Below are 25,365 nucleotides of genomic sequence, written 5' to 3'. Positions count from 1 at the left end.
CACATAGCCCCTAAGATAATCCATGAAATTTATTAAAATATCAAGAACTTATTGCCTGACCAGGCGGTGGCACAGTAGATAGAGCATTGAACTGGAATGCTGGGGACCTAGGTTTGAAACCCCAAGGTCACTGGCTTGAGTGCGGGCTCACCAGCTTGAGTGCAGGGTTGCCGACTTGAGTGTGGGATCATAGACAGGACCCCATGGTTGCTGGCTTGAAGCCCAAGGTTGCTGATTTGAGCAAGGGGTCACTGGCTCAGCTGGAGCGCCCCCCTCCCAGTCAAGGCACATATGAGAAAGCAACCAATGAACAACTAAAATGCCACAACTACGAGTTGATGCTTCTCATCTCTCCTTTCCTCTGTCTGTCCTTGTCTGTCCCTCTTTCTCTCTCCCCTTCGCTAAAAAAAAAAAAAAAATTTATTGAGCATTGTGTAAGAACTCAATCTTACAATGTTGCTGCAGAAACAAGGTATTTGCCAGAATTGTGAAAAATTTATGGACTAAAGGTGAAAGGTAATGGTTTACCAACTGCAAAAGGTACGATGTGATGAACTGCCAAATAAATTGCACAAGGACCCTAAACAAAAATGCTGAGTCAGGCTGAGTGGGGGATGGTAGCCAGCAGAGGCTTTAAAGATAGTGAGAGGTCAAGTGGAGCCCTACAGGCTGGCCCTAGGACTGGTGGAGAGGCACCTGGAAGGCTGTCCCAGCATGGGGCAGTAGCCAAAGTGCAGGGGCAGGAAAACAGCGAGCAAAACTGCCTGAAGAGATAGATGAGCAGGCGCTCAATCTCCTTCGCTGATAAACCTAGTCGCCCGTTGATAACAGGGAGTCATGAAGGGCATCTGAGCAGAGGAACCGTGCACTCCAAGTGGCGGTTGGGGAGATGTCCTAGAGGCAGAGTAGAATAAGCTGGTTCAATAGGTGCTCACAAGTGGTGAAGGAGGAAGGCAGCAGTCCACGTTTGAATCGAAGAGACTTGAAACAGGGAGAGACAGGAGGGGAGACCAGGCAGGAGAAGACCAGGTATGTGAAGGCTAACAATCACACCACTTCTCTAGGCAATTAGCGCTTTCCCAAACCTCAGCTTTCTCATCTGTAAAAGAGGAACGATAATCTGCCCTATAATGATCCTTTTTTGGGGACCAAAGGTACAGGACCATGTCTGGTGATAAAAAGGCCTAGAAATTGAATTAAGAAGAAAGATAGCCTGACCAGGCGGTGGCACAGTGGATAGAGCGTCAGACTGGAATGCGGAGAACCCAGGTTGGAGACCCCGAGGTCGAGGTCGCCAGCTTGCGTGCGGGCTCATCTGGTTTGAGCAAGGCTCACCACCTTGAGCCCAAGGTCGCTGGCTCGAGCAAGGGGTCACTCGGTCTGCTGTAGCCCCCCCCCCCCCATCAAGGCACATATGAGAAATCAATCAATGAACAACTAAAGAACTGCAACGAAGAATTGATGTTTCTCATCTCCCTCCTGTTGGAATCCATGGGAGTCCGAAAGACCAGAGTAACAGGCTTTATTGAAAGGAAGAAAGGAACCCTGTCGGGCACTTCTCTTGGGGAGAAGAGCGCTGGTTACAGACAAGGGGAGAGTTATGTAGCGTTTGAGAGAGCCTGAGGGGATACTGAGTCAAAGTTTCTGGTAAGTTCTCTTTTATGGTTTTAGGATTTCAGCTTTTTGGAATGCTCCTTCTTGGGGCAGGTTGACCAGCTTCTTGGAATTCCTCTGTCTCAGGGGCGATAGGGTGAGGTCTGACAGATAAGCAAAACATCAAGAGGGCAGTTTGGAATTCATCTATCTATCACCTCCCTTCCTGTCTCTCTGTCCCTCTGTCTGACTCTGTCTCTGCCACACACAAAAAAAAAAAAGAAGAAGAAAGAATAAACCAATCCGGGCATGTGCTGAATGGAGGAGGGAAAAGAGGGGAAGACAATTCCAAGGTCTCGACCTGCGCACTAGTCCGTTTTACCTGCACCCCTGCCGCCACTGCCATCTGCAGCCATGGGTGCGAGTTACCAAAATTCCTTCCTTGCATTTTATTTTTAAGCGTATTGTTCTCCCTTTTGGATCTCATTCAAAAACTGTTATATTGTGGGGCTTACATTCTGGTACATGCAGAAACGGTAAGGGAACAGAAATCACATAAGGGACAGTTCATTTCTAAAAATAAACCGTAATCACTTTTGAAAAGTCCCCTCTGAATTGGTCAGGGGTAAAAAAAAAAAAAGTAATAAAATAGTAAACTACAGAACGGATTTTTAAGGAAATGCAGCTTTATTACTTTCAAGTACAAACAATAACTTGGGTGTGGCTAACCAAATGTTGCCTAATTGAGGAACCTGTTTTAATATATAGATAAAAATGATTTATAGTTAGGACCATCACTCATGGGTAAAAAGAAAGTTCTATGATGCACAAATGTAACATCTCGTCTTACAGAGACACCTTGTACCACAATCACGCCACTATTTGTTTAAACAATCCCTACTCCCCCCCTGCCCCACAGTCCAAATATAAATTTCACCTCATTCTCCCTAGATCACAACGTACATCTAATTAATTAAACAAAAATTGATGAATTTGACCATCTTGCTAGAGATTTGGATTGGTGAGACCAGCCTTTTTCAACCTGAGTCTTCTCATCAAGGGCACTGAATCTAAATTAGTGAAGTATGCCTGTTCACAATGTGAATATAAGGACTCCAAAAAGCAAGGTGTTTTATCATCTGAAGTAATAATTTTCCTGGTTTAAGTATGCAAAAATACATCTTGATTTGTGCACATTCCTGAAGAAGAGAAGTAGCTGATTCTTCAAGCTACAGTAATTAGGTGGGTTTACACTGTTCAGGACTGTTGCACTAACTTTAAGCATTGAAACCATTCTACAGATGGGAAACACATGGAAACAACTTGATAGCAGAAACCTTCTGCATGGAGCATGACCATTCACCCTGATTAAGCTGACGGGAGTGGTGTAAAACTATCTAGTAATCCATTTGAGGATATACATATCCTGAAAAAATTCCCTTTGCTAGGGTAGGCATGGGGAACCCTGGGTCAGAGACACTGCCAAAGATGACTAGTGGGCATTTCTGTCAAGAATGCTAACTTGTTCCTTTCCTCAAATGCTCCATCTGCGGACTGACTAATTCTCAACAGTGGCTCGGTTGTCTTAAACATCTTGGCAAGCACCAGCATAACCAGATACAAAGGCTGCATCAAGAGAATAGACCTAAAAGGGCTTCTCCCCTATCCTGACAACTCTGTGTCCCGAAAGGCAAAGGGGACAGTGTGCCTTGCCCAGGCTGCATCTTGGAGCAGCGATGGGATTCTGCACACTTCCCGACAGAAAGGCAAGTGATTCAGACACCTAGACCTGCAAGAAGCGCATAGAAGGCGGTACAAGAAAGCTAGAATGATGGTGGGAAGACACACCTGTAGGTTCCCGGGAAGCCAGGGCTCACATCCTTCAAGGAGCTAGCTGGCTGGGTTTGGCCAAAGCAATGTGTAAAGCCAGACTCCATTCTTCTTAGCTACTTCTGTTTGGGCAAAACGCCTAATCTTACAGAAACAATTTCTTCATGTCTAAAATAATACTGTTTCCAAATGTATTTCTTTTCGCCCTAAGATATTTTATAAACACAGAGCAGTAATCATTCTCCTGAGAGCAAATATTAAAATAATTACATCATTCCATTCACACTTTACACCAAGCACTTTCAATGGCCAGAACACAGTAATTTTTAAACTACGAAAGATGAAGTGCAAACTGTACACTTTAACAGCAATATGCCCCACCTTTCACTCATGCAAAGCTATCTGAACATGTGAATCTTCCTTCAGAGCTTCTAATCAAAGTTGAGCCCCTCCCTGGAGGAAGCCTTTTTATCCTATTTCTCTGCTGGGTCTGAAAGTCAGGGTAGGACCAGTTCTGACAACACTGGCTACTTAAAATAATAGGGCCGCAGGAAACTAGCTTCCTCTGGAATGGGATCAAAGTCTGCTACAAACCTCACATTCACTCAGCTGTCCTGGCCGCCCTCACGCTGGAGCCTGGGATGTTATGGACTCAAGATACCCAATGTACATAAAGAAGGATGGAGTCCATCTGCTCATGAGCTGGCGAACTTTTCAGAAATGAGAATATTCACGAAAGGAGAGGCAAAGAACCCCCTCACCTCCGAGCTAAGGAAGATGTCAGTGTGGATGGAAGAAGGCCTCCTCACTCAGGGAAAGGAGGCCAAGCAGCTACAGCTTCTTCGCCCTTGGCTACTTCTTTCGCTGACTTGCCACTTTATTTCTTTAAAGGATGAGTTAGTATTCCATTTTTATAAAAGCTGGCAATAGTATGACTAAATCTACCACCTATACAGCGATTAAATAAGATGTTCCGGTGCAGGGAAGGCTGGTGTGAGGAAAAACCCTGTTGGGACTCCATCCCGCCCAGGACCGCTGTTGGGACTGGCCACACTAAGCACCACCTTGGTAACACCGGTATTCACACTGAAAACGGAAGAGGGATATGTCATTCAGTTTTCAGATCGGTCATTTCCAAAAGGTTTTTCCCACAAATGACTATTATTATAAATGACTTGCTCTTTGAAACTATTAGATATATCTCAAAGTGAGGCGGGAGTAGGGAGGGTCATGAAATCCATAATCTCGGTTATTTGTTCAGGCTACAGGAGAAGGAAACAGTCATTTGCCCTCATCATTGCCCAGCCTCCTGAGGCTCCTGCAGAAGAGAGTCTGGCTGTCATTCGGGTTCCATGTCTTGGAGCTCTTCTGTGTGAAGAGCTCAGACACAGAGCTCAGTATGAGATGGATTTGGAGGATGGAGGAAGATAATGGTATTTTACCTGATTCCTTTTAGAGTGTCAACATACTAACTCAGCCTGTCCTTGAAACCGACCCTCTGTTCTTGCTAATGTGGATTCTAGAGGAGCCGCATCTCCACTCTGCTGGGAACCCCTCCTCCCCACCCACAGTGGATATACTTTCTATCAGTCAGATAGGTCCTAGTTCTTACGTTCATCTTTAAACCACTTTCCTGTCTGTGAATGGAACATGCCCTCCTCATTTTCTGTAACACAATGGGAAAGTTGGATGGCCAGACAATTATGTTAAAATATCTCCACTGCTGAATCACAGTAGTATTCCTTAACTTTACAGGAACGAGAAGGTGAAGGTCACCAACTGGCAGCCCACAGACATGATTTGTTTAGCCTACTATCTTCTAAATCATCCTCAATTAGTTGTCAATATTTTTAAAATCAGGGTATTTCAATTAAAATTCTGGATTTCTACTTCCTCCTGAAAAATCCAAAGAGCTGCCAATATTAGGCTCACTTACGCCTGACACTCAGAGCTGAGCGACTGCCTTGTCCAATAAGCTTTCCATGGTTCCGCACAATCCTACCCAGCATGCTTCACTCATTTGTCATCTGCATAACTCCCCTAGGCACGTGAGTTTGTGAACTCAAATCTAGGGTGATTCCTTCATTATAAAGATTTAAAAACTGAGGGCCCGGGAGAGATGGTTAATGTGCCTGAGGCCATCCATCCAGTTAGAGGTGAAAGGGAGAAAAGCCAGGGCCCTATCTTCCTAATGTAGCACACTGCTTCTCTACAGAACCACAACTCCTATCAGCATTGCCTCCACCAATTATTTACATCCAAGCAGAAGGTTCTATTTTCTACATTCTTCTTTTAGCCATCCTTTTCATATATTTGATTTCCTCATAGATGACAACTTTTATCAGTGATCTCATTCATATATTATTACCTCCAATCCCAAAGAAGTAATGAATCAGAAATCAGACAAGATAACTTTTATACAACTCAGCAGATGCAGGACCAGAAAGAATCTTATAAATCACTTAGCTTAACAACTAGCTACACAGACAGGGAAAACGGGGCCCAGGAAAGTGATATGCCTGAGGTTACAGGATTCCTAGGTAACACAGCCAATCTTCAATCTTCAACCTCAGTGCTCTTTCTGCTACACTGTGTCACCTCTGTGCAGTCACCTAGGTTGTGGGAGACACGGACCAGCTTCCTCTAGATGAAAACAAAACTACAGAACTCCCTGACATCTCAGACGTGGACAATCTTGATTCTCTCAAGAACTAGGGATTTGCCTGACCAGGCGGTGGCGCAGTAGATAGAGCATCAGACTGGGACGCAGAGGACCCAGGTTTGAGACAAGGCTCACCAGCTTGAGCCCAAGGTCACTGGCTCGAGCAAGGGGTCACTGGGTCTGCTGTAGCCCCCCAGTCAAGGCACATATGAGAAAGCAATCAATGAATTTAAGGTGCTGCAATGAAAAACTGATGCTTCTCATCTCTCTCCCTTCCTGTCTATTTGTCCCTCTGACTGACACACACACACACACACAAAATCTCAAAAAAAAGAACTAGGGATTAGAACATATTATAAACAATCAATTTATAGAATGGGATTTGTACTGGAAGACAGATTTTCTTTAGGACTGGTATTTGGTGGAGAGTTTTTGAAGGTCACAAGGGTCACAGGACTTGGTGGTCTTCCTGACACTGGTTGTTATAAAAGCTAAGCCCCATGTGAGAAAAGTTGCTGTAAAACATCATAGCACCTTTGCTTCGACTTCAAAAGAAATAAAAGGCAATGGTAAAAAGCTTTAATAATAGACTGAATGTGTTTTTTATAGGCAACCAATTAGCAGATTAATAAATCATTTAAATTTCTTTACTTAAAACCAATATTCAAGAAAGATAAATCCAAAATACATCCTCTTATACTGACCAACATAACTAAGTACAAATGAAGTCAATGGTGTACCCCATTAGCATGCTGCATTGTATGTCAATAAAACGAGCCCTCCCCCACCCAGAGCCCTGGCCCCCTGGCAAACATAGATAAATGATTGTGCACTGCGTGATGATACCATTGAGAACTTTGGTTCATGCAGTCGGCTGCCAGAGAGGTTGCACTCAAAACCCGCAGCCCCGGCACCCAAAGTCAGTCAGCGGCGGTGGCTCGTGGGGTCAGCCGTGCTCCTTCCACAACACCAGGTGAATACTGTGGTCAGGCATGCTGGTGGCAAAGACCAAGCCCGTGTCATTGTGCCCATCCAGTCCATTCAGCCAGGAAGCTTCTCCTGCCAGGAAGCTCGAGCCTCTCTTTGATTTCCTGTATTCTGGCAGGGGCCAGCGGCTGATCAGGCTCTCAGTCCGCAAGTCCATGATATATAAGTAGCGGTTGTCAAACAGCAGGGCAAAGACATCTCCAAAACCAAGCAAGGCCAAGTTTGCTATCTCGGGAGTCTTGATGACTCTACAAGGATGAGAGTAAGTGATGTGAACCAGAAGGCAACTTTGCTTTTGTTTATGCTACTGTAATCTTTTCTGGAGACACTTTAAAGGCAATACAAAATTCAAGCAAATTTAGAGTTAAATGAAAGTTTTTGATAAAAAGAAAATATGAGCCTGACCAGGCAGTGGCGCAGTGGATAGAGCGTCGGACTGGGATGCGGAGGACCCAGGTTCGAGACCTCGAGGTTGCCAGCTTAAGCGCGGGCTCATCTGGTTTGAGCAAAAAGCTCACCAGCTTGGACCCAAGGTCACTGGCTCAAGCAAGGGGTTACTCAGTCTGCTGTAGCCCCCTGGTCAAGGCACATATGAGAAAGCAATCAATGAACAACTAAAGTGCCACAATGAAAAACTGATGATTGATGCTTCTCATCTCTCTCCATTCCTGTCTGTCTGTCCCTATCTATCCCTTTCTCTGACTCTCTCTCTGTCTCCGTAAGAAAAAAAAAAAAAAAGAAAATATGAGGACAAAAAGTTCAGCCTACTTTAAAACACAGGGGTAGGGGGTAAAGAGTTCACAATAATATAACACTGGCGTGTAGGGAGAAAGGTGGTATTTGATGAATGATTATAACAGCACAAACTGCCCATCCAAGCTGGAAAGGATCTCACAGAGCCTCTCATTTAACACTCATTTCCAAGCCATAAAGAATGAAGTCCAGCCAGGGTAAACACTTAGGCTAAATATCCACAACTAGTCAATTACCAGATAAAACTAGAATGCAGACTCAACTCTTAACACTAGCTGAATAGATTTATTCGTCACATCCTAGAATACTGGTCTAAGGAAACCTCCTGAACAAAGACTGAGAACCAAGTGACTCAGGCGCTACTCTCTGTGGGCAGCAAACACGTAAGTTCCTTTCTAAAACAGCAGAGACTGAAAATATTAAAAGCTTCCCAAATAATCCAGAAACATTTATTAGTAACAGATTCGTAAGATTTGGAAGAGACCTCAGGTTCACAGTTCCCGAACATCAGGGACAAAGATAAAAATGGAAGAGAGAGATCTAGGTAAATGGCAACACAAATGAAAAAACAAGAAAACCAACCTTAAGTCTCTGCTGTCTACACACTTTAGTGAGGTAAAAAATTTACAAGGAAAGTTGATGTCCTTTTTGGAAGCACTAGGAAAACAGCTACAAGATGAGAGATCTACAGCCTGACCAGGTGGTAGCGCAGTAGATAAGAGCGTCGAACTGGGATGCGGAGGACCCAGGTTTGAGACCCCCAAGGTCGCGGGGTCTTGAGAACGGGCTCATCTGGTTTGAGCACAGTTCACCAGCATGAACCCAAGGTCCCTGGCTTAAGCAAGGGATCACTCGCTCTGCTGTAGCTCACAGGTCAAGGCAAATAAGAGAAAGCAATCAATGAACAACTAAAGTGCCACAACAAAGAATTGATATTTCTGGCCCTGGCTGGTTGGCTCAGTGGTAGAGCGTCGCCCTGGCATGCAGGAGTCCCGGGTTCGATTCCCGGCCAGGGCACACAGGAGAAGCGCCCATCTGCTTCTCCACCCTTCCCCCTCTCCTCTCTCTCTCTCTCTTCCCCTCCTGCAGCCAAGGCTCCATTGGAGCAAAGTTGGCCCGGGCACTGAGGATGGCTCCATGGCCTCTGCCTCAGGCGCTAGAATGGCTCTGGTTGCAACAGAGCAATGCCCCAGATGGGCAGAGCATCACCCCTCGGTGGGCATGCCTGGTGGATCCCAGTTGGGCGCATGCGTGAGTCTGTCTGACTGCCTCTCCCTGTTTCCAACTTCAGAAAAATACCAAAAAAAAAAAAAAAAAAAAAAAAAAGAATTGATGTTTCTCATCTCTCTTCCTTCCTGTCCCTATCTTTCCCTGTTTCGGTCTCTCTTTGTCTGACACACACACACACACACACACACACACACACACACCAGACACACCAGACACACACACACACCAGACACACACACACACACACACACACACACACACACACACACACACCCCCAGATGAGGGATCTACAAATTCTGCTTTATGACAATAAGTTTGGACACTATCAACTAGTGTATGTCCAAGAGGTCAACCAGAATGACAGGGCCTGGTAGCCTGGTAACCAGGAAAAGTAAGAAAACAGCTGAAGATCAGCTGGGAGGGGAGAAAGAGAGTGGCAGGGACAGGAAGAGTATGCATAATCTTCACCTTTAAATAGTGAAGGATATGGCCTGACTAGGCGGTGGTGCAGTGGATAGAGCGTCGGACTGGGATGTGGAAGACCCAGGTTCGAGACCCTGACGTCGCCAGCTTGAGTGTGGGCTCATCTGGTTTGAGCAAAAATTCACCAGTTTGGACCTAAGGTCGCTGGCTCAAGCAAGGGGTTACTCGGTCTGCTGAAGGCCTGCGGTCAAGGCACATATGAGAAAGCAATCAATGAACAACTAAGGTGTCGCAATGCGCAACGAAAATCTAATGATTGATGCTTCTCATCTCTCCATTCCTGTCTGTCTGTCCCTGTCTATTCCTCACTCTGACTCTCTCTCTGTCTCTGTAAAAAAAAAAAAAAAAAAGTGAAGGATATGTGAGAGGTCATACATTATGAGCTCTACAAGAGAGAATGAGGGTCCAAGGGAAAGAGTTACACAGAAGCAGATTTCAGTTGTGATATTAGGAAGGCAAAAGACCTGTTTCTCACCCTCAACCTTTCTAAAACTGAACCTATTAGCCAACCCTGCTTCTCTTCTTTTTTCCTTGGTTGCTCAATCACCCAGTTGCTCAAGCTAGGACACGTAGCAACCGTCCAACTCTCCTCCTTACTCAAACCATAAATTCCATCACCAAGATCTACTGATTTTACCTCTTAAATTTTCCTCTAATTTATTCAATACTGTCTGATTCGCCACAACTCTGACATAAGACACCATCTTTCACCTGCACTATTGCCAAGAGTTTTTCAACTGGTCTCCCCATGTCTTCTCTTGGCCCCTTTCAATCAGTTAACCTCATACTAAAATCTAATCCTATTACCATCTCATTAAAAATTTTAAACTCTTTTATGGTTCTCTGCTGAACTCGCACCTTCGGCCACACTGGTCTTTCAGTTCCTCAAATGCACCAAGCTCCTTTAGTCTCTGGGCCTTGGAGCAGACTGGTCTCTTAGTCTACAATGTCCAAGGAACTGAGTTAATGCAAATAATCACTCTCTAGAGCTCAGCCCAAACCTCTTCCTCAAGGAATCTTTCCCTTGACTCCTCAAACTAGGTAGGATCTCAAAGTACCCAATACTATGTTGCCCTTAGCCCAACCAGTAAAATATGTGTATGTAATTAGCTATTGAAGGTCAGTCTTCCCTTCTGCTGGTCAGCAACCCCTATCAGTTTCATAGGTATTTCTGCTGGTTCCAAGGGTACATCACAATGCCTAATACACAGGTAGGTACTCAGTAAGTACCTGCTAACTAATAGAGCAATGATGCAATGAACACAGGCAAATAAAGAATCCTACAAAAGAGATCTGAAAGAAACTAGAAAAAAACAGCAAGAAAGTCTAGTTAAGTCCCGTATCATCAATGCAAAGCAGAAATAACCAGACACTTAGAAAACTGGTGGCTAGGGAATAAGGCTGGTAAAGGTGGGCTGACTCCAAGACTGTAGCACAAATATGTTGCAGAACAGAATACAGGTCTTGACAGGCTCACAGCGTCTTTTGATGACTTGAGAATTGTAAAAAGACATCCCTGTGGTTCATTCAGTTCAGGCCTCTGAACCGAAATAATGCTGCCTGCTCTACAGATATAACCTAGCTCACGTGACTGCCTCTTAGATGAACTGAGCGATATGCTGCCTTTTGTGCTTTACTTCTTTTCAAATAGCTTCAAAGAGTAAGTAGCCCTACCTGGTCCTAGCAACTGAGGCCATAGGATTTGTACTAAGATTTCAAAAGAGGTTGATTTATTTGTGTTTTGGGAGGGGTGGGGGGAACAAAAGATAAATTGTCCCCTTTCAAAGAAAAATCTAAACCTAGCACATTCTAGCAGCAAATACTCTTATAGATTTATTGATTAAAACTAGTGGATTCAAATTCCAAAACCTAATAGAACTTTTTTTTAGTTGATCTGAGAAAGAGAGAAAGGGAAATAGGGGAAAGAGACACACAGAGAGAGAAACATCATTTTGTTGTTCCACATACTTATGCATTCATTGGTCGATTCTTGTATGGGCCCTGACTGGATATTGAACCTAAAACCTTGGCATATTGGGACAACACTTAACCAACTGGACTACCTGGCCAGGGCCTAACAGAACTTTCATCCAGGACTCTGGACTCTACACTGTACACATTAAGATGAGAAAGGATCAAATTAAAAACTTGAGAGATTCTAAGCATTAAAAAGACTATAAGACCTCTATTTTACCTGCCTTTGCACCATTCCCTTCCAAATTTTCATTCAAAACATAAACAAGACTAAACTGTAAAAGATGTGATTCCACATGGTTACTACCTGGATTTTTTTTTTGTGTAAAGTATCAAGCTCTTTCAAAGTTCCTTCTCTCTGGCTTACTGGTCTCTTAAGCACATGCTTGCTGGATGATCCGGCCATAAACAGATGGACGGATGAATGGATGGATAGATGGACGGATGAATGGATGGATGGATGGATGGATGCTGGAGTAGGGTGTGCTACAGGATGTTGGGCAAGGCCTGTATGCTCCCTCAACTTCCGTTTCCACATCTATAAGATGAAGAGCTTAGATTAGTGTTTTCCAGGATCTGTCTGGTCTTTTTTTCCTCAAAGAATAGACCCCTTGGAAACTTAATTGGTTAGAAATGTAGGGCTGATGTCAGGGAGACATAAATGAGGTTGTAACTGTGTGAGCAGAGCCAGGGCCCGCTGAAGTCCTGCTGGCCACAATAAGATCCCATACAAGCTGAGCTCAAAGAGTCATGCATAAAAACAATGAAGAGAATGTTCAATTTTCTGTACTTCCCCAAGCCAGCATTTCCTGAATCATGCTGTGAAATATTAATTCTGTGAGCTGTTAAAAACTGTTCCTCAAAAAAAACACACCAAAAAAACCCCCAAGAAAAAGCTTTGTGCAATATGAATGTTAGGTACAATAGTTAAACAAATTCAAATACATTTCTTTATGTAGGGCTTTCTAGAGCTATTAGTAATAATTATGTGCCAGGTCCTCAGTATAGGTATTCCGTTCAATCTTCACAGGTGAGAGACTGAGACAGAGAGATTAAGAACTTATGTAATATCACACAGCTCAAACAAGACAGCACTAGGTTTTAAATCAAGGTTTGCTTATTACTAAAGTAAGTTCTCTTAATCACAATATGGCACTGGCTTCTATCTGTCTCCAATGAGCTAACAGATACCACCAATCTCCAAGAGAGGTCGATGACATGCAGGGAACCGCACAATTATTTGCCCACGGGACCTTTTCTTTATTTCTCTAGAAAGAAACCCTACAGGTCTATTTTTCTATAAATACCTATCTACTAGTCAACAGAAGGCCACTCAATCCTTCAATGAAGAATTTCAACAACTAGAAAATAGAAATTAAAATATTAGAACTAGAGAAGATGTGAAAGATCTTTCCATCTAAGACCATCATTTTCCAAAACAGCATGTTAAATTCTGAAGGAGGAAGTGACTCAGAGTAAGGGGAGGGACTAGATCCTAGATCATCTAGGTTCTAGCATATAACCCTTTCTCATTAATGTCTCTAAAACATTTTTATGTGTGAAGCTTTCAGCATATAACCCTGTTTATAACTGATGTAAAGATTTCCCAAAAGCAAGTCACTGACTAGTTTATTGAATATTTAGCCTTGTCTTTACTAGTAAACTGCAACAACAAAAATAAAGAAATATTTTTTTTATTGACAGGAATAACTGTCAAAGGTAAAGGTTCAAGGAGACACTACCTGAGAATATCATAACTGGCGAAGTCCCATTGGTAGAGGCCCAGTGCCGAACTACAGACGATGTATTTGCCATCAAAATGAAGTCTTGGCTGCAGGCAGATACTTCTATCCTCAGAGACAGACAATGTCTTTAAGCACTTGCAATTGATTTCTCTTCCAATTGGCCAAATCTATAGATAAAAGAAAATCAAGAAAGATGACAGATCACATCACCACAGAAACGCTTGTCCTTAACGTGGTTTTTCTTTGCTGAATTCAGACACAAAAACAAGTAAACTGGAAAGACCACAGGTTTTACAGTTGAAAGGCATGGGTTCAAACTTTGATTCTGCAGTATATGCTGTGCTATCTTGGATAAAATACTTAACCTTTCTGAACCTCAGCTCCTACAATAATGATAATAATGCCTACCACACAGAACAATTTAAAAGTTGCACTAAAACATAGGTTAAAGTGTTCTGTTAACTTTTTGAAAAAAATTTTATAAAGTAAATGTTTATGTCTTTATAGTTCAGACCTAAGAATTCAGGAGGGTAGCCCAGGTGGTGGCACAGTGGATAGAGCATCGGACTGGGATGAGAAGGACCCAGGTTTGAGGCCCCAAGGTCACTGGCTTGAGCAAGGGTCACTCACTCTGCTGTAGCCACCTGGTCAAGGCACATATGAGAAAGTAATCAATGAACAACTAAGGAGCTGCAACAAAGAATTGATACTTCTCACCTCTCTCCCTTCCTGTCTGTCTGTCTCTATCTGTCTCTGTCACCAAAAAAAAAAAAAAATCAGGAGGGTAGAAGGTACATATCTCAGGAAAACAGAATGGATTGAAGATTATTTTGTGTGGATTTTCTTCTCTTCATTTAAAAATCAGGGTTAGACATGCCTAGCGCATAGAAATTAAGGAGTAAGCCTGACCAGGCAGTGGAGCAGTGGATAGAGCATCAGACTGGGATGCAGAGGACCCGGTTCGAGACACCGCAGTCGCCAGCTTGAACACGGGCTCATCTGGTTTGAGCAAAAAGCCCACCAGCTTGAACCCGAGGTTGCTGGCTCCAGCAAGGGGTTACTCGGTCTGCTGAAGGCCCGCGGTCAAGGCACATGTGAGAGAGCAATCAATGAACAACTAAGGTGTTGCAATGCGCAATGAAAAACTAATGATTGATGCTTCTCATCTCTCTCCGTTCCTGTCTGTCTGTCCCTGTCTATCCCTCTCTCTGACTCACTCTCTGTCTCTGTAAAAAAAAAAAAAAGAAATTAAGGAATAATTCTCTTTCCAATGGGTTTAAGATGGCTGGGACTAAGACAATCCTGCCTACCTTAAAATTTTAATTTAATTTAAATATTCTTATATTTGCCAGTTTTTCTTTGATGAGGCAAAATAATAGAGGAAAAATCCTTACCTTGATCTCATATTTGTCCGCACTTAAGAGGATATAGTCTCCAGGGCTGTGCAAGAGAGACTTGACTTTGCACTTCTGCAAAACCACCTAGAAATAGAAACATCTGTGTTACAGAAAGATTTTTTTAATTATACTCCTATGCTGTTATTTTAAAAAATTAAAATATGAAAAAGCTTGAAATGATATCGCATGCTAGAATAGCGAAGCTGTAACTCTATGACCAACTAAACTGACAGATGGGCTGAGTACTGTCCCATTATCTCATTTAATATGCACAGGATCATTTAGCAAACAATGAAACTAAGGCCTGAAGGAGGAGAAACTTATCTAAGACATCATAATCAGAGTCCTGGTCCCAAGTCCACTGTTTTTAACACAACACCAAATTGCCTAATATAACATCTCTATTTAAATACTCAATGTGGGCCCTGGCCGGTTGGCTCAGTGGTAGAGTGTCGGCCTGGCGTGCGGAAGTCGTGGGTTCGATTCCCGGCCAGGGCACACTGGAGAAGCGCCCATTTGCTTCTCCACCCCTCCCCCTCTCCTTCCTCTCTGCCTCTCTCTTCCCCTCCCGCAGCCAAGGCTCCATTGGAGCAAAGTTGGCCCGGGCGCTGGGAATGGCTCCATGGCCTCTGCCTCAGGCGCTAGACTGGCTCTGGTCCCAACAGAGCGACGTCCCAGATGGGCAGAGCATTGCCCCCTGGTGGGCGTGCCGGGTGGATCTCGGTCGGGCGCATGTGGGAGTCTGTCTGACTGCCTCCCCGTTTCCAGCTTCAGAAAAATACAAAAATTAAATAAATAAATAAATAAATAAATACTCAATGTGCCGAACAGAGAAATATTTTTCCCCAATTTGTTTATTGGGGTAAAATATGCACAAAACCTACCATCTTAACCAGTTTTACAGTTCAGTGGTATTACTGACCTTCTCACCAACCACTCTCTTTTAGCTCCACCTATTTTGGAAAGACACACTCCCCAGCCAATCTAAAACCACTAGTCATCTCTGACTCTTTCTTCTTTGTTCCCCGTGAGTCAGTGAGTTCAGCCGGCTCTATATTAAAGGCATAGCCTTCATGTATGCCCTTCTCTCTCTTTATTGTCACCGAAGTCCAAGCCATGGCTGTCTTTTGCTTAAAATACCACAAAAGCCTAAGTGGCCACCTGAATCTATTCCTGCCTCATTCTAATCCATTTTTCACTCAGCAAATATTGTCTTAAAATATAATCACACCAGACTCTTACACAGAACTCACCATTACTTTGTACTACACTTATGCTATCCAAAATCCTTAATATGGACAAGTAAGGCACACATGATAGGCACTGTCCCAAACCTTCAAGAACTGCACAGTTCCACTGGCCTTCTAGGCCATCCAGTGTTCTCAGTTCTTCCCCACTCCGGGGCCTGCACACACACTGCACCCTCTGAAACACTCCACTACTCTTCACACAGCTACCTCCAATTTGTTCTTTGCATTCTGTGCCTTCCCAAAAAGCTTTTCCTGAACGAATGCAATTACTCTCCTAGCCTTTCTCACAGAACCCTGCACTTTTCCTTCATAGCACTTACCACAATTTGTAGTTATGTATATGTTTATATGTGAAGTTACTATATAATAACTATTTCTCCTACCAGACTAACATTTGTATGGGGCCTTGATCTCTGCAGCTCACAAGGCAGGCACTGTAAGTCACGTGTTTCTACATGGCATTTCCATTACTAACACTGCATTTCATCCTCATAGCAATCTTTTATTAAAAACTACTACACATCACAATATTCTTTTAAAGATCCTATACATGTTTATTTGTCCTACTTCTTGCAATTTTCTTCTTCAAAATGAGAGCTGCATTTCTGATTCAAAAAGCAGTATGCGGCCCTAGCCCAGTAGCTCAGTTGGTTAGAGCATCGTCCCAATAGTCAAGACTAGAGATTTGATCCCCAGTCAGGACACACACAGGGACAACCAATGAATGCATCAATGAGTGGAACAACGATGTTACTCTCTCCCCCTCTCTAAAATCAATCAGTAAACATTTTAGAAAACATGCTAACCCTAAGAAAAAGAAGCACCCATAATTCCACAAGAGATAACCATCTTCAACATTTTGGTGTATAAACACATTCAGAAACTGGTATCATACACTATGTAGTTTTTCGTATGAGACCTGTTTTACTCCCTCCCCGAACCCACATACTGTATTATGAACGTCTTTCCAAGTCCATAAGTCATTCATATTTACAGTGTGTCTTCAAGTGCTGGTCATTGTACATCACCATGCTTTGTGGCCACATCTATTCCATCTTATGGCTCACCTACCACTTGGAAGGCAGCATGTACCATCCTCCACCCACCCCCACACGCCTGACATTAAGGAGATTTCTTACAGAAGTCCTCCTACCTTGGTAACCCATTCCGTGTGCCCGGTGAGTGTGTTCAGGCACGTCCCAGCCGACAGAGCCCATACTTTCACAGTGAAGTCTGCAGAGCCACTCACCAAGATGTCCAGCTCATCAATGTAGTCCACACTAAACACTAAGATACATAACAGATACAAAGTTAAAACATGCCTGTCTAAGTCTTTTATAAGAGGTCAATAGTAATGATTCTCCCTACCTGCCCAATTTTATATGATATATTTCTCATCCACAGCTACAATAAGAATGGTACTACTCCACTACCAATTTTATGATAAAAAAATATATCCACTGCAAAATTCTGGTAATTGTTTATTATCCTAAGGGTAGAAATGTCCCAGGACTAATACAATCTCTTACGCCTGTGTTAGCTTCAAAGTGAGAAGCAAAACCAGTGCTGGAGACAATGGCATTTTTTCTCGACTGCCTGCCTAATACTACAAAAAACTTACCTAGCATACACAGGGGGAAAAGAACACAGGCTGCCCTACTTATATCTGTACTACTTATTGTAGTAGGACAAAGTATCAAGAATATAAGCTGCAAAGCAATATCCATATTTAAGAAAAGCCAATGTCGGCCCTAATTAGATAGCTCAGCTGGTTAGAGCACCATCATGATACACCAAGATCGTGAGTTCAATCCCCGGTCAGGGCACCTACAAGAATCAACCAATGAATGCTGAACAAGTGGAACAACAAATCAATGTTTCTCTCTCTCCCAACCCTTCTTCTCTAATATCAATCAATTTAAAAAAAATTTTTTTAAATAAACTAGTTTAAAGGAAAAGCCAGTGTAGTGAGAAAACAAAACACACATGACAATCTCAAAGTTCAGACTAAGCTATTCTCTCAAAACTGTCTGCATTTCTCGCAGCCACACCTCTGGCACCTAAAACAGTGCCTGAGTATATAGCAAGCACTCAGAAATGTTTTTTTTCAATGTCTGCCAGACTCTAAAGGAACACTAGGTACTCAAAGATGAAGATACTGGTCTTTTCTGGAAGAAACTCTAAGTGAGCAGTGGAGGAAAAAAAAAAAGTTTACCTCTTGCTAGAAAATGACTAGCTCTGCCCAGGGGTATCAGGGAGGACTTCAGAAAAGAGGTGATATTGGAGATGGGCCCCTGAAGGATGAGTAGGAGTTTATCAAGAAAAGAAAGAGAATATTGCAGGTAGAGGGTACAGCCAAAGCATGGAGTTAGAAAAAGCCACAGCAATGTCCAGGTTAACAGCAAGGAGGAGATATTTTACAGCACAGCTGTCAAAGCTGATCAGGTATAAAATCACCTGGTAGTCAATGTATACCTTGACACTGTGGAATAGTACACTCAGTTTAATATGTAAGGTCCACGGTAAATCATGTATCTTCAAATACTAATTTCTACAATAGATGAGTGGCAGCAGATAGTAAACTGAGGAAAAATGTATAGGATGACAAAACAGGAAAAAAATTGCTTTTAGCAATAAAACACCTAGGTTAACTTCAAAGAATTGCTGAGTACTGCTATGGTGCAAGAAACGTGGGACCTACATGTGAAGACAGGCAGGACCCCTGTCTTTTTGGACCTTTATACCTGGTGGGGAAAGCAAGATGATGATCTTTACTTGTATGGTGAGGGTTGTGACAAAAATACAACTTACTGGGAAACCTATAGCAGAAGAACTCAACCTGTTAGGGAGTCCAGGAAGGCCACTCATCAACTGCGATGCTGAAGAGCATGGTCTGACTTTCGGGGTGAATGCAGGGTGCATATGGGGAAAAGGAAGAAGGCAGCTGCTGCAAAAGAGACTGGAAAACAGTGCAACATGACTTCTGCACAAGATTCCCAAGGGTAGTGAACAGAGGGAGACGCTCAGATCTCCAGCCTGAGCCTCAGATCTCCAACCGTCCAATGACCAGCTTCTGCAAACGAAGGCTGCTGTACAATTATTAGCATATAGTCACAGACCTGTTTCCTTCACCGTATTTGTTTCTTTTTTTTTGTTTTTTCTGACGCTGGAAACGGGGAAGCAGTCAGACAGACTCCCGCATGCACCCGACCGGGATCCACCCGGCACGCCCACCAGGGGTCGATGCTCTGCCCATCTGGGACGTCGCTCTGTTGCGACCAGAGCCATTCTAGCGCCTGAGGCAGAGGCCAAGGAGCCATCCCCAGCGCCCCGGTCATCTTTTTGCTCCAATGGGGCCTCGGCTGCGGGAGGGGAAGAGAGAGACAGAGAGGAAGGAGGGAGGGGTGGAGAAGCAGATGGGCGCTTCTCCTGTGTGCCCTGGCCGGGAATCGAACCCGGGACTCCTGCACGCCAGGCCGACGCTCCACCACTAAGCCAACCGGCCAGGGCCTCCTTCACCGTATTTCCAGGCCTTGGCTTGTTATTAATTGTCAACCAAGCTCCAATTCAATGTAACATTTGTAGATTACACAAACTGGGAATGACCATCAATCCAAAAGATTTGAGCTATATTTTTACAAATGAAGTAGACTAAAAATAGTAATTGTAGGACTTACTCAATTTTGAGGTAAGAAATCTGATAAAAGCAGGGGGACTGACTGTTCAACAGAATATAAATGAAACAGAAGAGAAGAACTGCCCCCTCCCAGCATAAAGATAAATAGAGACAAGTTCTGAAATGGGCCAAGGGAAAGGCAAACTTAGGGGGAAGATACCAAATAAGAATAACTTCAATATAGGAATGAACTGTTATGACTGAAGAAAGAGGGGGTCAAGTAAATAAATAAACACACACACACACACACACACACACACACAGAAGGGGGGACACATTTTGGCTCCTGGCTTTAAGAAATGAGGTTAAGCCCTGGCCGGCTGGCTCAGCAGTAGAGCGTCGGCCTAGCGTGCGGGGGACCCGGGTTCAATTCCCGGCCAGGGCATGCCGGAGAAGCGCCCATTTGCTTCTCCACCCCTCCGCCGCGCTTTCCTCTCTGTCTCTCTCTTCCCCTCCCGCAGCCAAGGCTCCATTGGAGCAAAGATGGCCCGGGCGCTGGGGATGGCTCTGTGGCCTCTGCCTCAGGCGCTAGAGTGGCTCTGGTCGCAACATGGTGACGCCCAGGATGGGCAGAGCATCGCCCCATGGTGGGCGTGCCGGGTGGATCCCGGTCGGGCGCATGCGGGAGTCTGTCTGTCTCTCCGTTTCCAGCTTCAGAAAAATGAAAAAAAAAAAAAAAATTAAAAAAAAGAAATGAGGTTAAAGTAACTGTAGAAACCCTTGGAAAAGGGCAACCCACCCGCCCCTGTGTGTCCCCGAAAGTGCTGGGTCCTGGCTCCGGAACTCCATTCCCAGCAGGCCACAGTGTTGTCAAAGGAGCCTGTCACAAGCTTCTGCTCATCAAACTTCACCGCTGCACAAGTATGGGTCTGGATGCCATAAACGCACTGCCCTGTGCTCACATCCCATAGTTTTGCAGACAAGTCATCTGACCCTTTAAGAGAAAAATAGAGAGATTAGCAACACAACAATTGCTGAAGGAAAATCAACCCCCAAACCACTGTATTCTCAAAGAAAAACCTCAGTGGACACCTCCTCTAGCACTCCCACTTTACAGCAGAGAAAATCAAAGCAGGAGAGGGCAACATGACCTGCTCAGTCAGCCATCGGCATTACAGCACGGGGGCTGAACGCCAGCTTCCTGGTTTAGTCCTTTTCCCAAAACATGCTTGGTGCTTCCACTTATAAAATGTCATAAATCACTACCATGAGCTCTGATCTGAGCTTGAAGTGATGGGTCTTACCTAAGACTGCGTGTGTACACTCACGTTTGTCCATTACTCAACCACCCTGAACAAATATGAATGCTGAAGAGCAAAGCTGTTGTTGGAACACATTCTATTCTAAGGCAAGTTCAAGAGAAGCCTCAGATCAAAGTTCACTTCTGAAAAGGTTAACTGCTAATTTCTTGGGCCATTCTGAGACGTGTAAAGGAACCTCTAAGATAACCAAGGATAAATGATTCCAGACATTCACAACAACTCAACAATGGCTTATAAAGCCTTTTAAGAGTCCAGAAAAAAGTAGGTTTCATTTCTACCTCTGATGAAAATATCATACTGATCATGGTGACAATTTAGGACTTTAATTTAATTACATTTAAAATCCTAATGATTAATTCATATCTCACAATTTACCTTTAGAAAAGTAATAATAAGAATTGAAGGACAGTTTGAGGACACAAATATCACCATAACAAGGACACAGTATTCTAGGAAAGCACCAAATGACCAGTTTTCAAAAGGCTGAAGTGACTAAATAGAGCCAGCCACAATTCTACCTTTAAAAGTTGGTTAACAGCCACTGTTTCACACAATGGAAAAACAGCTAACCCTACGAAAGAGGTAGAGCATGAATTTTAACCTGGGCAAACCCTATGAGAACATACTGAAATGGAGACTAGACTTGTCACTTTACCATTTACGGACTCGTTTTCTCTCTATAAAATAGGGGGTTGAACTTTGTTGGTGGTTCTCAATGGGTATATAAGACATCAGAATTATCTGGGGAACTTTATCAAAGCATATGAGTAGGGCGTACCTTCAGAAATTCTAAATTAGAATATCTGAGGTGGGGTCCAATAATCTTAAAAGCTTGCCAAGTGACTAATTCATAAGCAATATTTTGAGAATCAATGTTCTAAAACACTACTGTTCAATAGAAATGTAATGCAAGCCATATTAGTAATTAAAAATTTTCTATTATTTACTTAGACAAGTAAAAAATAAAAATTTAATACAGTTTAACAATGTCAAATTATTTCAACATGTAATCAATATAAAAATGATTAATGAAATGTATTATATGCTAAGTCTTTGAAATCTAATAATGAGTATTTCACATTTCAGTTTGGACTAGCCATACCTCAAGTACTCAAAAGCCATAAGCGGCCAGTGGCCACTCTATAGGACAGTACAGGTCTAGACAATCTTTAAACTTGGGCATTTTGTGACTGTATTCCTATGGAGCTAAGGCAGGAAAAGAAAACCATTTTAGATTCTGACCTTGGTTCTGATTTACTGCCTCATTCATTCATTCATTCAACCTGTACTGAGAGAACTCCTACATCATGCAGGGCTGGCTTCTGCTCTCATGGTGCTTGGTCTACTCAGGAAGACAACAGGCCAAACAAGCAATAATAATTCAGTACAGTTAGAGGTGGGCAGTACAAAAGCCCCTGGCAAACACAAAGGGGAGAAAAGGACAAAACACCTTAGATGAAGCTCCATGGAGTTTACAGTTGTGCTCCTCGACACCTAGGTGTTCCATAAACACACCTAAGGGGATGGCAGGACTGGCTCAACTGTACTCTCATTTAAGTGGGGCTTTGGCACAGGATTGTTTGAAGGGATTTCATGACTTAAAAAACTTGCAAGTTTTCTTTATTTATTTTAAGATAGACAGATAGGAAGGAAGAGAGATAAGAAGTATCAACTCATAGTTGTGGCACCTTAGTTCATTGATTGCTTTCTCATATGTGCCTTGACTGGGGAGCTCCAGCCGAGCTAGTGACCTCTTGTTCAAGCCAGTGACCTTGGGATCATGTCTATGATCACACACTCAAGGCTGCGACCCCATGCTCAAGCTGGTGAGCCCGCGCTCAAGCCAGATGAGCCTGCACTCAAGCAGGCGACCTTGAGTTTTCAAATCTTGGTCCTCAGCCTCCCAGGCTGACGCTCTATCCGCTGCGCCACCACCTGGTCAGGCAAAAACTTCCAAGGTTTAAATGATGAAATCTAAACTATGACTAAGTTAACTTTTCTCACCAAAGAAATAGTATATTCAAAAAGTCAGCAAAACTTTTCAGTAAAAAACCAGCGAGTAAACATTTTAGGCTTTTTGAGCCATACAGTCTCTTTGGAATTACCACGTTTCCTCATGTATTTATATAAGACGCACTTTGTTCCGAAAAATTTAGGGTCTAAAAACTGGGTGCATCTTAAACAGTGGTTATAGTTTTTTTACTTGCATTTCCTGCTTTTTCACACTTGTTTTTGTACTCATTGTTGAAGACAGTGATTCGTCATCAGACACAGATGAAGACAAGCTAATGGATGGGAGTTTTGATAGTGATAAGGAGCTGTATAAATTTTATGATGAATAAAACCTCTTTTTTTTTTCTTTTTTTTTTTTTAACAGAGACAGGCCTGACCTGTGGTGGCACAGTGGGATAAAGCGTCGACCTGGAGACAGAGTTAGAGAGAGGGATAGATAGGGACAGACAGACAGGAACAGAGAGAGACGAGAAGCATCAATCATTAGTATTTCGTTGTGACACCTTAGTTGTTCATTGATTGCTCTCCCATACGTGCCTTGACCGTGGGGCTACAGCAGACCGAGTAACCCCTTGCTCGAACCAGTGACCTTGGGTCCAAGCTGGTGAGCTTTGCTCAAACCAGATGAGCCCACGTTCAAGCTGGCGACCTCGGGGTCTCGAACCTGGGTCCTCCGCATCCGAGTCCGACGCTCCATCCACTGTGCCACGGCCTGGTCAGGCGATGAATAAAACTTGAGTTCAATAACTTGATGTATTATTTCTTTTTCAAAGTTCAGGTCCCAAAATTAAGGCGCGTCTTATACATGGGGAAATACGGTACTCTAATCTGCTGGATTTGGCTCTGGCAGTTTGTAGGTTGTCAGTTCGTGGTATTTATCTGTTAAAGTACCTATTAAGTACCTCTCTATATTATATACATATATGTGAAGAGTCACTAGGGTCAATTCATAAAGAACTACTTGGAAACATTCCGAAAGCTGCCTAGGAATTATTTACAATGCCTGACAAATTGCACTGTTTAAAATACGAATGCTGACTAAAAAAGCAGTTCGGCATGACAGAACAGTGGCAGTCTGGCTGGAGAACTGACCAGGAGGATGTCTAACTGACCTTACCTGCATTTCAGAAAAGTCATTATGGCTGCATCACAGAAAATGGTTTGAAGGGGCAAAAGTGAGGTAGGAAGGCTAGACAGTAGGAGAGCATAAACAAATGTGGTAGGTACTTACATCAGAACTTTATTCAATTTTAAAAAGGAAGAGAATTCTGATATATGCTACAACAGGGAAGAATCTTGAAGATATTATGCTAAGTGAAATAAGTCAGTCATCAAAGGACAAATACTGTATGATTCTATAAGGTACCTGAAGCCAAATTCAGAGACAGTAAGAGAGTGGGTGCCAGGTGCTGTGGGGAGGAGGGAATAGGGAGTCAGTGTTTTATGAGCAGTTCTGGTCTGGGAAAATGCAAAAAGCTCTGGAGATGGATGTGGCGACATTTGCACAATGTAAATGTACTTAATGCACTGAACTGTGTATTTTAAAATGGTTAAAATGATAAATTTTATGTAATATATAAATATATGTATATATTACCACAAGTTGATTTTATTTTTTATTTTATTATTTTAGTTATAAATTGAACATATATTTTGGGGTGCACAATTCTACCCACAACATCTGACTCACATATTCTAAACAGACCCCAAATTAAAACTCTCAGAATTTTTTCCAGAAAATAATTTTCCATAAAATTTTCAGAAGTTAATCATAAACAACAGTAGCTCATTTAAAAAAAGATCTCTTTAAAAATAATTGTAATGAGATAAAATGTTTAATATATTTAGCAATATTTGTAGCTAATAACATAGTGTCAGTCATACTTTATGAGAGCACAGTAAAAACAAAAAATCTTCTTTCTGAAAATGTAGACTTTAGATACATAAGTTTTACATATTTTTCCTGCTTTTAAGTCATGATTCTCTATACCAGAAAGAGAATTTTAATAATTAAAAGTTATTAATCACACTTCTAATTTTTGGCATTTGTTTCAATTTTCTCTTCAGCAAAACTTTATACAACAGCTGTAGTAAGTAACAAGATTGATAAATTTTAAAGTCTACCTTTTTTCATTTTTCCTGGATTAGGTAACTAACAAGAAGCTGGTAGAATGTCAAAAAATTGAGAAACCCAAGCTCCACATAATCAAGCATAGTAAAAACTCAAGTAAAATTGAGTGGGAAAAATGTGGGCTTCCACTCAGAGAGCTGAATGCCAATCCCTGCTCATCCTTTTATTAACTATATAAACTCAAGCAAGTTGGTTAATCCATTTTAATTGCTACACTCTGATAATGCTGTGGAGAGACTAAAGAGCAAGCAAATACAAAGCAATGGGCACAAGTTAGGTGCCTACTTGGTACCTTCTACTGCTTTTCAAGTGTTAATTATTTCAAGTCTGTTTGTGCTTGCTTCAGTTAATGAGAGTCATACTGTCTATATAGGTGCA

General features: G+C 42.7%; 1 protein-coding gene across 2 annotated transcripts in view; it reads right to left on the bottom strand.

The window, feature by feature from the left end:
• Window positions 1-2,258: 2,258 nt before the first annotated feature.
• The window catches only part of FBXW2 (F-box and WD repeat domain containing 2), a 40,394-nt gene continuing 17,287 nt past the window's right edge, over window positions 2,259-25,365 (bottom strand). Inside the window, exons 4-8 of one of the 2 annotated variants that reach the window (XM_066367305.1) lie at window positions 20,321-20,515; window positions 17,059-17,192; window positions 14,653-14,739; window positions 13,256-13,425; window positions 2,259-7,320 (exon numbers count right to left, since the gene is read on the bottom strand). In XM_066367305.1, coding sequence (XP_066223402.1) covers window positions 7,032-7,320; window positions 13,256-13,425; window positions 14,653-14,739; window positions 17,059-17,192; window positions 20,321-20,515 — 875 coding nt within the window. In that variant the 3' untranslated portion in view covers window positions 2,259-7,031. Of the gene's footprint in view, window positions 7,321-11,850; window positions 12,052-13,255; window positions 13,426-14,652; window positions 14,740-17,058; window positions 17,193-20,320; window positions 20,516-25,365 lie in introns of those variants that run through there. The other variant, XM_066367304.1, reaches the window with a different exon arrangement.

Source organism: Saccopteryx leptura, chromosome 2, assembly GCF_036850995.1.
Source record: "Saccopteryx leptura isolate mSacLep1 chromosome 2, mSacLep1_pri_phased_curated, whole genome shotgun sequence".
NCBI lineage: Eukaryota > Metazoa > Chordata > Mammalia > Chiroptera > Emballonuridae > Saccopteryx > Saccopteryx leptura.
This window is presented reverse-complemented; position numbering and strand designations above follow the sequence as displayed.